At 37.9% G+C, this 14,286-nt stretch overlaps 1 protein-coding gene and 1 non-coding gene across 2 annotated transcripts in view; both read right to left on the bottom strand.

The window, feature by feature from the left end:
* Positions 1-3,533: 3,533 nt before the first annotated feature.
* The window catches only part of LOC149075671 (small ribosomal subunit protein eS19-like), a 30,901-nt gene continuing 20,148 nt past the window's right edge, over positions 3,534-14,286 (bottom strand). Inside the window, exon 5 of the mRNA XM_089243162.1 lies at positions 3,534-3,736. Coding sequence (XP_089099288.1) covers positions 3,664-3,736 — 73 coding nt within the window. The 3' untranslated portion in view covers positions 3,534-3,663. The remainder of the gene's footprint in view (positions 3,737-14,286) is intronic.
* LOC149075673 (small nucleolar RNA SNORD18) lies at positions 13,038-13,106 on the bottom strand. Its single transcript, XR_016194235.1, has one exon. It is a non-coding gene; the product is annotated as a small nucleolar RNA SNORD18 (small nucleolar RNA).

Here is a 14,286-nt window from a genome sequence, read left to right as displayed (position 1 = left end):
TACAGCAAAAAAAAAAAAGGGGCGGGGCACATATGCAAATTTATTTTGAATTTGCAAACAAACTTTCCCTCTTCTCAAAAATATAGATGTAGAAGTGGTTCAAAAATTACAAGTTTTGATTTGTTACCCGACATCATAAGAATTCATAAAATAATCAATCCACGTACATGCTTTCTGTCATCACCAAAGTGTTCTAAAACCTTCAAGTGTTAGTCAAAAATATAACTCATAACAGCATCACATAAATTATAAAAATTCTAAAAGTGATATTCATTCCCCCTCCAATTATTCAAAATAAAAACCACAGCCAACAAAGATTTTTCTTACAAAATTATTTATATTTGCAGCAACTCTTCAGGGCTCATACAAAATTTTCAAAATGAAAAGTAAGGAGTTTTTAAGGTGTCATGGGGCCACGCCCCCTCCGACAAAAAAATTGCACCACTAGACAATAAAAGAAGCCCACATGTGAATTGATTTTCATTTAATTTTTTTCAATGTTTCCAAGACTTCAACTTTCAGAATAAAGGGTATGATGGGTAGGAATTTCAGCTGAAAAGGAAGAGATATGCCGTGACTGTATGCACGAGTAACAAGCGACAAGAGAACACAAATTTGAACAGTAACAGAGCATGATGATTGAGAAGTGTAGTAAGAAAGAAGAGAGAGTTGCGGTAGTATATAGTATTAAAATGATTTAAAGAAATCGGAAGTGATGTACTGAGTTTGCAATAAATCTTGTTTTTATCTTGCTTGAGCTGTGGCCACTTCTGCCAGAGAGAGATACAAATACAACGCCACAACAGGCAAAATGTCCAACGAGGTGGCTAAGAAAAAGATGCCCATAAAAATATGTATGTCATATTTCAAAAATACAGCAACCCAATTAAAAATGCAATGATCTGCGGCATAATGACGGATCACTTATATGACGCGCGGCACAGCTCCAGAGCATTTGGATCCGCCAACTATTTGAAGATCACTAGAGTGGCTCTGTAGGGGACTCAATAGGGAGAATGTTAGTTCAGGTGCCCACAAATTAGTGAAAAGTTTTACTCGTTTTTCGCGCACCGAGTAAGACGCCATTAAGAATATTTCATATTTTTTTATAAAGGGTGGTTGATGACGTAAGAACCCCCTCCACGTCAAGCCAGCAAATCGAAAATCCCCCATCCATGCTGACGTAATACTTGAATGACCGCTAACAAAGATACCCGAAAGTTATTTTCTGAAGGTTAAAAAAAGTGAGTTCAGCTATAGCGGCTCGTCCTCCCCTCCTGTAAAACCAGACGTGGCTCGGGCTGTCACTTTTAAAAGCCGGGTTTTACTAGCAGGTTTACTATGCCGTGCGCAACGTGAATCACCCGGCGCGACACGCCGTCTATTCATCAATATGAAAAGCAGTACGACTATTTTCCTATAGAGCGCAATACGGCTCACGACAGCGCTTTACATCGGGCGTGATTGGCAGACTGCTTCTAGTGAGTTAAGCGTCGTGTGCCGCGCGTTTCAGCGACCTTCCCTTTAAACCGGAGCATGCAGCCGGTAGAGTAGATGACGCCAGGGTCATATACTATATAGCCATCCTGAGCCGATGCGCCACGCTTGGAAAACGCAAATGCGTAACGCCATTATGTAACTCATTTCTGCCGACACGAAATGATCCAGTTAGGTTCACGCGGCGCAAAAAGCCTATTCAGAGGAAAACCCATTCTCTCTCTCTCATGGAATCTCGTGTGGATAGAGCCTGTTTTTTTTTGCCTTTTTATTTACGGCAACCAATCTGCGAAACAGATTCGCTTTCCCCACTGGACTTCAGTTTTTAGCATTTTAAGGCGCGGCGGCGAAAAGATACGCTTGTCGTCGTCCCTTACTCGAAATTTTTTTCCTTTTTTCAGTACCGAGTTGTAATGTGAATAAAACACATCAAAAAAACTGCGGAGAGCAGTGACATTTTGCGGTTTCTCGGAATTTTTGTAGTGAGATATTGGCTGTAAGCAAATAGGAAGGAGGGATAAAATAGGTACAGTAGGAGAGAATTGCGGTAAAAAAGACGATTGCGGCGAAAGTAGGAAAACTGCGGGGTCTGCACTCAGTATAATGCGTAATATAAGAGGTTCGAGACATCGTTTCGGCACATAAGTAAAAACTTTCTCACCACTGGGCATGGGGGAATTTTCGGCTACTGGTTCAGCGGAGTGATGTCGTTCTACGGACCATCGATTTCCAACGCTGACCAGTTTGCGACATAGGCAGGAAAACACGTCAAAACTAGCGATTCGGTAAAAAATCGCATTTTTAGAAGCAAAAGCGTATACAAAATCGTAACGGTTGGCAGGTATGCACAACCATTGGATGTTCCAATCCCATCCCCTGCTTTCACATTTCCTATTAGAAAGGGAGAACGCGTTTTTTTTTAAAATCTTTTCTTCCTCTTATTTTTTTAGGCAATGGTATTCATCACCGTGGGGAACGCCTATTCTCAGAAAGATCATCCCTTCAGAGAAAAAAAAAAACCAGACTTTTTCAGGCGTGGCTGCAAAAAGTAAGGAGTTATAAGGGCCCTTCCAGAGGGAAATCAAAAGTTAGGAGTTTTTAAGGATGTGCGAACCCTGTAATATATACGGGTATACATGAACTGACATGCCCAGCAATTTCCATGTATCTCCGCAGCTATGGCCACTCGACCGCGCGTGAACGGACAGTAACGGCGATGTTCTCATGCGAACTTGTCGAAAAAGCTTCGCATGCTGTAAAACGTGGTAGGACACGTATGGATGAAAATCCAGTATTAAAAAGTTATTTCGAGGTGACTACGTAATTGGATGTACAAGTATAGAATTTAATTGATACGAATACAAACAAGAACCTTGATTATTCGGGCTAATGTTGGGGGAAGGTGGTCACTGATAACCGAAAAGACGTGGTTACCCTTTTCCTGCCAGCCATTCAGCAGTTATAAAATGTACTACGAGAATGACAGACCTGTCAGCTGTCCGTTTCAATAAAACTAATCACATTGCACAGAAAATAAAAACATCACCCACTAACGATCTTGAGCGATATCAGCAGACGAAGAAATAAAGTGGCCGATGTCTGGTAAATCGCGTTATGCAAGTACCACATCACGTGCTAGGTCTGTTTGCTCGGTGGACACTCAAATATGAAACCGGCTTGCATTTTCGTCGCGTAAGTTACGGAAAACCCGCAGTAAACCAACTCAACCAAAAATTAAAATTAAATCTTTTTAAATTCTACTACAGGGTTCGAAGCAAGATCTGCTGGATAATTTCATTGAACACAACTCCAGAAGAAACGTAATTGAAAAAAAAAATATATCTTCCAAATTTTGAATGTTTTATTCACCTCACAACTTGCACAAAATTCATTGAGACTTGAAACAGCAAATTTAAGTTGAAATATTCTTCCACACTGAAAGTTCGTGCAGACTTTGCTACCATGCAAGCAACATGTTGACTACAGATGTTAAGAAAAGAAAAACAAGTTTATTCCTAATCAAACAAGCCAAATGATAAAAAAAACAAAACACTGAACTTTATTGATGTTCGATATACTCAGTCCCATCAGAGCTAGCACATAAAATAAACAACACCGAATCAAGAAAAAGTCATCCTTTAATATGTATACATTTCATCAACTGGTTTAGGGGGCTTTACGTAGCTGAGACGCAATTCTATCCAAATCTCTCCTTCCTTGGCTGGTCAATTTGCGGCCACTGAAAAATTAAATGGCCGGTATAAGCTAAGAACCTCCAATGATAGAAAACATTTGACATAGTTATCTAGAGACAAAAGCCATTCATTAAACACACTAAAATGAGAACTAAACTAACATTAAAATTTTGAAAACACTGCACCAGATCCATAGCCGAATGCCCTTTCAAGATTGCTCTAAAAAAAAAAAACCACCACCCACATTTGAATTCCAGAAAATGTCACCTGCAATTTGTTTAATGATCTATACCAGCAGTTCTCAACTGGTGCTTCGCGGTGCACTCTAGGGGTTCAGCCCCCGCAATATATATATAAATAGTAAAAATAAATCAGTAACTTTGATGAATAATTAAGAAATTTGTATACGGGGCTCCGCAAGTCAAAAAAGGTTGAGAACCGCTGATCTATACAACACATTAAGTGTATTGATAAAGAATTAAACAGAATAAGGCCGGTATTACACTATAAAAGTTTTATAAAAGGACTTTTAGAAAACTTTTATATTGTAATACCAGCTTAAGTCAGACATTCCCCAAAGGCATTTATTCTTTGTCATGAAAAATATTAATCTTGTAAGGGTTTTTTTTAATAGAGACATTCTCTTCAAAGCCTGTTCGACATCAACTACTCAGAAACACGTACCAACGTATTCTTAATTCATCATTTGAGAAAAGCCCATAATTACCTTCAGACTTACGGGATCAGAAGTATTCTAGAGAAAAATATTAAACTGAACATTTTTGGGAGACAAACAAGCCAAGATATGTAAACAAAAACCAGTAAAATGTCTACAAACAATTTGGACCATTTTTCCAGTATTATAACGACATACCTAAAATTTGATTTTTAAACACATTTGTTCGGTTTTTCAAATACTTATTTGAATTTGTATTGATTTTCAGTAATTGTAATGACAATTGGTGATTACGCCTGCTTTTGGAAATGTTTCTTGATGACAATTGGTGATACCCTGTATTTTACAAATTATTTAATAGATCACATATTTTTGCTCAATAAAATAGGGTCATCAGATCATTTGAATACTTTTTCCATGAAAAACTACATTTTTCTTAACTGCGATTTGTAGAAGCACTTCATGTCCATACTCATCAGCACAGGTTAGCAAATTTAAAATAAATTGAAATTGTGATATCCCAGATTTAAGGTGGCAATTTCCTGCTTTCTTCTCAATGCACGGTGGACGTAAGGCAATCTTAACCCACATGGAAATTAACATCAACTGAAACAGATGAATTTTATCAAATCATAGGCTGAGAAATACTGTACTACACAATACCTCACCTCAGATTGAAATGTAAAGGTTTCACTCATTAGAGTTCAGCCTGGGACGGTATCCAATAATCACAGGTGAGAAATTACACGATACCCACTACACCCATTTTGTAAACCTGAACGTTCAACCTCCAATAGTAATTTATTACAAGACAGACAATGCATAAGTTGAGGTAAAATTTACCGCCTTACCCTCAAGATGGGAAAAGCAAACATTTACATCGTCTATTCTGTCTCATCTGTTAAATACAATGTTTTGAAATACTGTGTGCAGCAGATCCTCTGCTTATGTTTCTACCCAGAACGGGTAGTTATTCTCGGTTTACAAGCTATCCAGTTCATAGCGTTTTCTGCTTATGCTTTTTTCTTCAAATTTCAAATTTATTTGTTTCCAAAGTTAAATAACACATAAAACAGTCAAATATTGTTGTTTATCGTCTGTACAGAGCAACTAATCAAAAAAATAAAGACGAAAGAAACAAAGGGAAAAAAATTAACACAGAAGTTGCAATAAAAAAATAAAGTTAAATAATAAAATGAGTTTGAATAAATCTTTGTAACAATTAATATTGAAAATACTTGTTCACAAAACAGTTTCTATAGTAACATTTCATGCAATAAAAAAATGGTACGAGACAACCACAGGCATATATATTATGATTTTTCACAACTTTTCTTTTGAAAAATGTTATATTAGCGAGATCCATTAAAAATATTCAACCCAATTATAACAATCTATTACCATACCTCAAATAAAAATATAAAAAGTTGTCAAAATTTTGATTTGAATAATTTCTGATGTTTACTATACCTAGAGAATTATTGCATATAAGTTCATAATATACTCCTCTCCTATCGCAGTTTTGCAAGTATATTAACTTCCTTTTTATCTCTATGGACTATAATAGCTCCTAAGGACATTGTTAACTAGCTTCGGCCAAATCAAATTTATTCATTTTCACACTAAGATTTAAAATTAATGCAAGTGAATTCAGAACACAAGAGCAAGTATCTTTCAAAGCTATAATTTTTTTTGCCTCAGTACAGAAAAAAAAAAAGTTCTAAAATTCTCACGGTAATATGTTCACAGTGTATAATTTGTATATTGCATATAAACTGTATATTGAAATGAAGTCATCCAAAGAAATCTTAAGCATTTAAAAGCTAGAGGTCAGTAGTACAATGAAAAAATCACGAAGATCATAGCCCAATGCTTTCATCACACCTCATTCTGCTTCAATAACTGCTGTATAACATTTGTTAATTTTACAGATATACATACTGTTTTACAATACTTCACCTCAGATTAAATCAAAGGAGTAAAAGGTTTCACTCACGAGTTCAGCCTGGGGCAGTAAAAATCATCACAGGTAAAGAAATGCTAGACATTCTTTAATGCCAAAACTATGTACATTGTTGAAATACGAAAAAACAAGTTTCATTAAACATTTCTCAATTGCTTTGGTTTCTGCTCAAAGCGAATGTTGACATTTTTCATCGCAAATAGTTTTAAACTTATGTCAATAATAAACACTTTAATTGTGAAAACATTTTGGAAACCTGTACACACTTGCTTGTTCAAAAGAAAAACACTAATTTATTGGTGGGAATAAAAAGCTAGAAACATGCCTTAGTTCCTCTGTAAGTTGACTAACCATCTGGTGATAAACGATATTCTCTCCTATGAAAGAAATGACGAATCTTAACCTTCCGAATGTTCCCGTGGGAACTTCAAATGAAAAAAGACCAGAATCTTAAAATCTCATACCTCAGATTAATTGTCAAAGAGGAGTAAAGGTTTCACTCACTAGAGTTCAGCCTGGGACGGTATCAAATCATCATGGGCAAGAGATTATAACAATTTCACTTTTAAAGAAAATCAAAATTCTAATCAATATTAAGTTTGATTTCAGACATAGAGAGGCAAAAACTGGGGGGGGGGGGGGGGGGGGGGAGAAGAGAGAAAAGCTCAATTTCCTTAATTTTCCAAAATATTTTACATTGACTTTTAGCTTGGAACTTTGTAGGATGTAATAAAAAAAATAAATGAATTCTAACAAAATTTATGAGCCAGGTACATTTATTCAGGGAAAATGGTTTTATAACTTTCTGGAGCTTAGGTATGATCTTTTTATATTCGCGGATATGACAAAGTTCTTGCATCAATAAAATTTTCAGCCACTAAAGCTCATTTTATAGCTGACAATGGGAAAATAGTGTTTATATATTAAAAAAAACAGATTTTATAACACCTCACCTCAGATTGTGTCAAAGGAGTTAAGGTTTCACTCATAGGAGTTCAGCCTGGGACGGTATCACATCATCACAGGTGAGAAATTAAGACAACCATTCTACCAAATTGAGCAAAAATCTCAATAGAAAATTCTAATAAATACCAAAAATCAATTTTATTTAAGAACATAGATAAGATGGAGGCACAATATATCAGTGCATATGCACTGAAATCTTCGTTACAATACTTGTCAAACTATAGCTATATTTATTTGAAATTATTCTCACGCTGAACTCTTCCAAACCGTAAGCATCAGGTAGTCATTGTTATGGTTTTCTGTGCAAGAAACAAAAGTGTGTGCGCCTCTTCAGGGAGTGGAACACAGAAATAACCTAATTATGAAAAATTCTGACAAGTGCATTGTTTCGGACACAAACACAATTGGGAAAATGACCTTTTAAAAATGCAATAATCTCCCTTTTTTGAATATGCATGAAACCAAGCAGCTCATTCACATAAATTCCCATATTGGTAAACCTAGCCCCAGCTTCAGTTAATAAAAATGAAGTAAGCATCATGCAGTTGAAAATCACACTGCATTAACCTGCAGTCATCTGCTCTGAAACTACACAGGATTTTAAAATACACTCAATTATTCCAAGTCGCCCGCGAATTTGCTAAAGATCCCAGGAACACATTGACCAGACTCCTCAAACCTTTCCAGATGCTAATCTTCCTGTGGCACGAAATCTCGTAGACACAACACACACACCACAACATTAAGACTTACGAGAGGAACAAGTATTCGGGAAAATTATACATTTTAAACATTTGGTGTAGCACAGAAATAAGCCAAGATGTATTTTACAATAACTCACCTCAGATTGAGGTTTAAAAGGTGTCGCTCATAAAAGTTCAGCCTGGGACGGTATCCAATCATCACAGGCGAGAAAACATATTCAAGACGAGACCATTTCACTGATTTTGTCCCTTTTTGCCACACAAAAGCAATTCGAAAACCAATTTAATAAGTTGAGGCAAATTTTTCACCCCCTTTTCTTGACCATATTCGAAATTGAAATGTTATTTCTAACATTTTCGGAGGAAGCATGGCCAGCCCATGTTGTCATTTTTGTGAAGCACAATGAGATTCTTCTCACATAAAAATACAAGGATGAAACTTCAAACCATGACTTCTGGGTAAATCGTAAATGCCATCCATGCACTATTTCCAAAAGCATTTCTAGATGTTAAAACCCATGTCATAAAACCTTGTAAGGTCTATTATTTTTTAAATGTGGCACTCTTCAGATCTTGCTTGGCATAAATTACTAAGAAAATACGGACCAACATGAAACTACTCATTGAAAAACACCAAAAACAATTAATGCAAGACTTGTGAGACAAATAAACAGAAAAACTGAATATACATATTATATATACATTTTATAACACCTCACTTCAGACTGAGTCGTAAAGGTTTTACTCACAGGAGATCAGCCCGGGACGGTATCGCATCACAGGTGAGAAAATTATATGACAACCATTATACCCATTTTGTAAACCAGTCTAATTCAGTTTGGAATAGTATTAATCAGGGCTCGACACATTAAAAAATAATTTAGGTAGCAACCAAATTTCTCAAAAGCCAAGTATATTTTCCCAGAAAAACAATGTGGCATTCTCTTCAGATATTGTTCGACATCAATCACTCAGAAACACGGACCAACGTGTTCTTATTCATCATTTGAGAAGTGAGCCAACACAATTACCCCAAAAGCAGACGAGAATTCTGAAAACAATGTTTGTATTAAACAATTACCCAGACAGCAAAGGAATACACACAAAAACAATGTTTGCATTGAACATTTGGAGAACAATACTTCACCTCAGTAAGACCGCAGGTGCCAATTCACAGACTTGAAAAATCTTCATGATGACATATTCCACAAAAAAAAAAAAAAAGTCAAACAAATAAAAGGGAGAAACCAGAGACTTGAAACTGCAACGGATGATCATATATCAATATCATTTTTCCTGTCCTGAATTTTTTTAGCAATTACCCACTTTGCTTGCTTTAATCATATTTGGTGACAATTAGACAGCATTACTTGAAATCCCGATTCCTTATATTTTTCCTGAGAAAACGGGGCCAGCCCGAAATTGAAAGAGTATTTTTAGGGAGTTCCATTCAAACATAGCTTAATGTAGACTTTTAGGGATCTTTCTACAAAGATATAGAAAATTCGGAAGGCCTCTGGATAAATCGAGAAGTTGAACGATAAGGCGAGACACCACTGTCGGCGAAGAGCACTTGTGAGGCATTGTTAAGCATTTTCGCTAGGACAGGCATACCGAATGTCATAGCCTCAGACAATGGCACAAATTTCAATGCAGATTTAACCAAGGAGTTCGAGAGAAGAATAGGGTCTTGCCCACAATTCTCAACACCGGGATATCCTCAATCGAACGGGTTGGTGGAGAGATTCAACCAAACGTTAAAAAAAATGTCGAACCACATCATACACAAGGAGGGCCGGAAATGGCATATACAACTTCCATATGCGCTCTGGGCGTATCGGGAAATTCCGAATTGCACCACTGGAGTCGCCCCATTTCAATTGTTATACGGTAGACCCCCGCAAGGCCCATTGGCGATCCTAAAGAATACATGGACGGGAAAGCATGATGGGTTGCAGTTGAATACCAGGCCAGTATCGGCCTATCTATTAGATATGAAATCTCGATTAGAAAGAGCGGCAGAACAGGCACAACTTACGTCTCGGGTACAACAGGATAGGATGACAAATTATTACAACCTAAGGTCGACAGTGAGGAGTTATAAACAGGGTGACCAGGTCATTGTACTGATACCGGATTCCCAAAATAAGGTATACGCTAGGTGGCAAGGACCAGGTGTCATCAAAAGCCAAAAAAGCCAGCACTCCTTTCTGGTCGAGATGGAAGATGGCACTGTGAAACATGTGCATCAAAACAAACTTAGGAAATTCGCCTCCAGCGTGAACTCTGTCAACGTACTTTTTGAAGGGGATGAAAATTTTGGGGTAGTGGAGACATGCCCCATAGAACAATCGAGGATTGCTGAGTTCAGGAGGGGGATAGAAGCGCTGGGCGCACAAACCCTCAGTCAAAAACAAGAAGCGGAATTGAAGGAAATTATTATGAAACACAAGGCTCTATTCACAAGACCCATTCGGCCAGCGAAGGTGGGAAAACACAAGATTGAACTCATACCCGACGCGACGAGGCGGAAACCCCATTGCTACAGGATACCGATGGCGTATCGGGCAGAGGTCGACAAACAGGTCCAGGAATTACTGGCTGCGGGCCTCATTGAAGAGTCGGAGGCGGAAATCGCTTACCCGGTCGTGTGTGTCGCAAAGGATTCGTCAATTCGAATGTGCGTGGACTACCGGGCACTAAATTCGGTAACAAGGAGCCCCACCTTCCCCATGAAAGATATGCAAGAATTAATGTATTTAGCAGGGGGTGCGAATTGGCTTACTTGTATAGATTTACGGAAAGGTTTCTGGCAAATAAGGATGGACGATAACTGTCGGCATCTCACTGCCTTTGCTACCCACAATGGGGTCTACCAGTGGAGAACGATGCCGTTTGGACTGGTAGGAGCAAGCGGCACCTTCCAAAAACAGATGAACCAGATCCTCAGAAAACACGGGGAATACGCGCAGGCGTACATTGATGACATAATTATATTCTCCAAAACCTGGGAGCAGCATATGGGACATCTATCACGGGTGCTGGGGGAGCTGGAAAATCTCGGGTTTTCAGTCAAAATGGAAAAATGTAGCTTTGCAGAGAGAGATTAAGTATCTGGGGCACCGGATCGGCAGGGGTAGACACTGGCCTGATGAAGAGAAGGTACTAGCCATAAGAAATTTAAAGACGCCCACTGATAAGAAACAAGTCCGCTCAGTGTTGGGGTTGATGGGCTTTTACCGCTCATACATCCCAGATTACGCCGCGTTGTCAGCACCGCTGACCCACCTCACAAAAAAGGGAGCCCCAAACAAAGTCGATTGGGGGGAAAGATGGAAGAAGAATCGTTTCAGAAATTAAAGGAAGCCCTATGTCACGTGACGCATCTTGCTACGCCAGATTATGACAAAAGTTTCCAAGTGCACGCAGACGCATCGGACCTTGCAGTTGGGGGATGTCTAACCCAGAGGGATTCTGAGGACCTATGCAGGCCCATAGCTTTTGTGAGCCACAAACTTACTGACACACAGAGGAAGTGGGCTACCATAGAAAAGGAGGCATGGGCCATTCTCTTCGTCCTTAAGAAATTCGAGAAATGGACAATGGGGACCAAGATTGAAATCATAACGGATCACAATCCCCTGACGTATCTGCAAGATACCACCCCCAAGAGCCCAAAGCTAATGCGCTGGGCCCTGGCGTTGCAAAGGTGGAATTTTACGATCGTTCACAAGGCTGGCCTATTAAACCAGGTACCAGACGCATTGTCACGATTGTAGAACCGAGGTTGTCTGAAAATGTTTTGAAGATAATTTTAGTTTTGTATCTTTTCTTTTATTTATTTTTTGTTGTATCCTAGATTTTTATTATTTTTTTGCTATATGCTATTACTTTGTCGCGTTGTATTGTGTCTTATATTCGTTTATGTCTACGGGAAATTATAATTTTTCAATATGGTCTGATAGTATTGTGTGTGGTATATTTCCAAATGTAACCTATTAGTATAAATATTTAATTCAACAATGCGATAATCTTTCTGTACGGAAAATGGTTTGTGAAGGCTGAATTCCAATGTTGTTTATAATTGTAAAAGGAGAGATGAAGGGTGACGGAAAAGCCATAGGCTTTATCGCATTGTGGGTTGTGTGATGTATTCAAGAAACAAGCCTCTGCAAGGCAAGTTTCTCTCTTGGAGGGGGCGTGTGAGGTATGAGGAAGACAAACCACCCCCCTCCCCCCGACCGGGAGGTGAAAGAGATGATGATGCAAGGAACTGAACGGTGATGGGAGAGAAAAGAAAAAGGAGAGAGAAAGGGGACGAGAGAAAAGGGACAGTTGGTGTCGGGATCTGTCTGGGGGCGGACGTAGGAAAAGAGAGGCTACTGGAAGTAGCGAGAAAAAGAAAAAGGCGATGGTCAATGAAACTGTGTGGTAGTTTTTTTTTTAATACATATGAGTTTTGTTTTGTTATGTGGTCCGAGTTACGAACAATAGCGAAACTTTACAGTATCATAATTACATTTCATTTTAACAAATTTTAAACGCCGAAACAGATTTTCTAGTCCCCAGTATCTGGGATTTGTCCAACTCTATTCACACACTGAAGCTGTTGAACTGCCAAAATGACGTGGTTGAGCAAAATAGAATAGAGATTTTTAGAAAAAAAACTCCCACTTATACCTCAGAATATAAATTAATAATGAACCAATGATATTTCTCAGGGAGAAAAATATTTAGGCTACTTTTATGTGATTTTAAAAATCACTTCGTTAAAATGAAAATGCTGTTCAAGAATACTTCACATCAGAAAGAATGAAGGTTTCACTCACAAGGGTTCAGTCCGGGACAGTAACACATCACAGGTGAGAAATTATAGAACCCTTTATCTTGTGCATTCATACCTCCGACTTACAATAGTAATTCATTCGAAGACCAATATAAGTTGAGGCAAAAACTCACCCATTCTCCCTACTTAGGACGATTGGGAACAACACACCGTCCTATCATAAGAGGTAAAACATTGTTATAGTAGCATTCTCTTCAGATATTGTCTGACATCAATTACTCAGAAACACGGACCAACGTGTTCTTATTCATCATTTGAGAAACACCAAACATTTACCCCATGACTTATACGACCATACAAGTATAATGCTAATTTATTAAAAGGCATAATTTTTTCAACAATTTTTCACTTCAACTTGCAGACAATGGCAATTTTTGAGGGGGGGGGGGGTGTTTGGTTGTTGCTCTTACCTTTAAAAAAGTCACAGTTTAGAATGCAAATGACATTTAAACATAAATCAGATTCATCAAAGTGAGCAATATCACCCCTTAGAAGCTTAATATAAGACTTAACCTTACTAACCTTATAAACACTTGAAAATGATTATTTTTTCAAGGACTACATGAATCCTGTTATCGAACATTAGAGGGGAAAAAAACACCAAAATTTAACGTCACCTCAGATTATGTCAAAGGAGTAAATGGTTTCACTCATAAGAGTTCAGCCTGGGACGGTATTAAATCATCACAGGTGAGAGACTTCACACAATTTTGAAAACAGTATCGCATAACAGACGTAGAAATTTACATGAGTATTACCGTGGAGTGGTTAAAACATGCAAAGTATATCCCAACCCGATATCAACAATAAAGCATCTCCAAAATGATGACATTTTGTAAGGAAAGACAAAAGTTTTGGAGCTGCACACTACTATTCCAATTAAAAGATGCGATTTCCATCATGAATGTGCAAGCATTACATGCAATATTATAAAAAAAATTAAATAAAACCAGTCATATTATTCTGGTTTTATACATAAAGTTAACCCGAAATTTTTACAATATACCCAGCAAACAAGTTTCAACCCAGTATTTTGAACATTGTAAAAATGCTAAAAATGTTCCAGATCATAGTTCATCAAAGTGAGCAATATCACTCCCTAGGGGCGATAGAAGGGGACAAAGCAGTAGAAGCTTAATATAGGACTTAACCTTACTAACCTTATAAACACTTGAAAATGATTATTTTGTCAAGGACTACACGAACCCTGTTAACGAACATTTGGGGGGGGGGGGGGGGAAAGGGAGAACACCAAAATCCAACCTCACCTCAGATTACGTCAAAGGAGTAAATGGTTTCACTCATAGGAGTTCAGCCTGGGACGGTATTAAATCATCACAGGCAAGATGATTTTGAAATCAGTATTACATAACAGATTTACATGAGTACTACTGTGGTGAAACTGTAGAGTGGTAAAGACATGTCTCAACCATAAGGGG

The sequence above is a fragment of the Pholcus phalangioides genome, unplaced genomic scaffold (assembly GCF_987345545.1).
Source record: "Pholcus phalangioides strain wild (caught in Gottingen) unplaced genomic scaffold, Ppha-v1.0 ptg000015l_1, whole genome shotgun sequence".
Taxonomy (NCBI): Eukaryota; Metazoa; Arthropoda; class Arachnida; order Araneae; family Pholcidae; genus Pholcus; species Pholcus phalangioides.
This window is presented reverse-complemented; position numbering and strand designations above follow the sequence as displayed.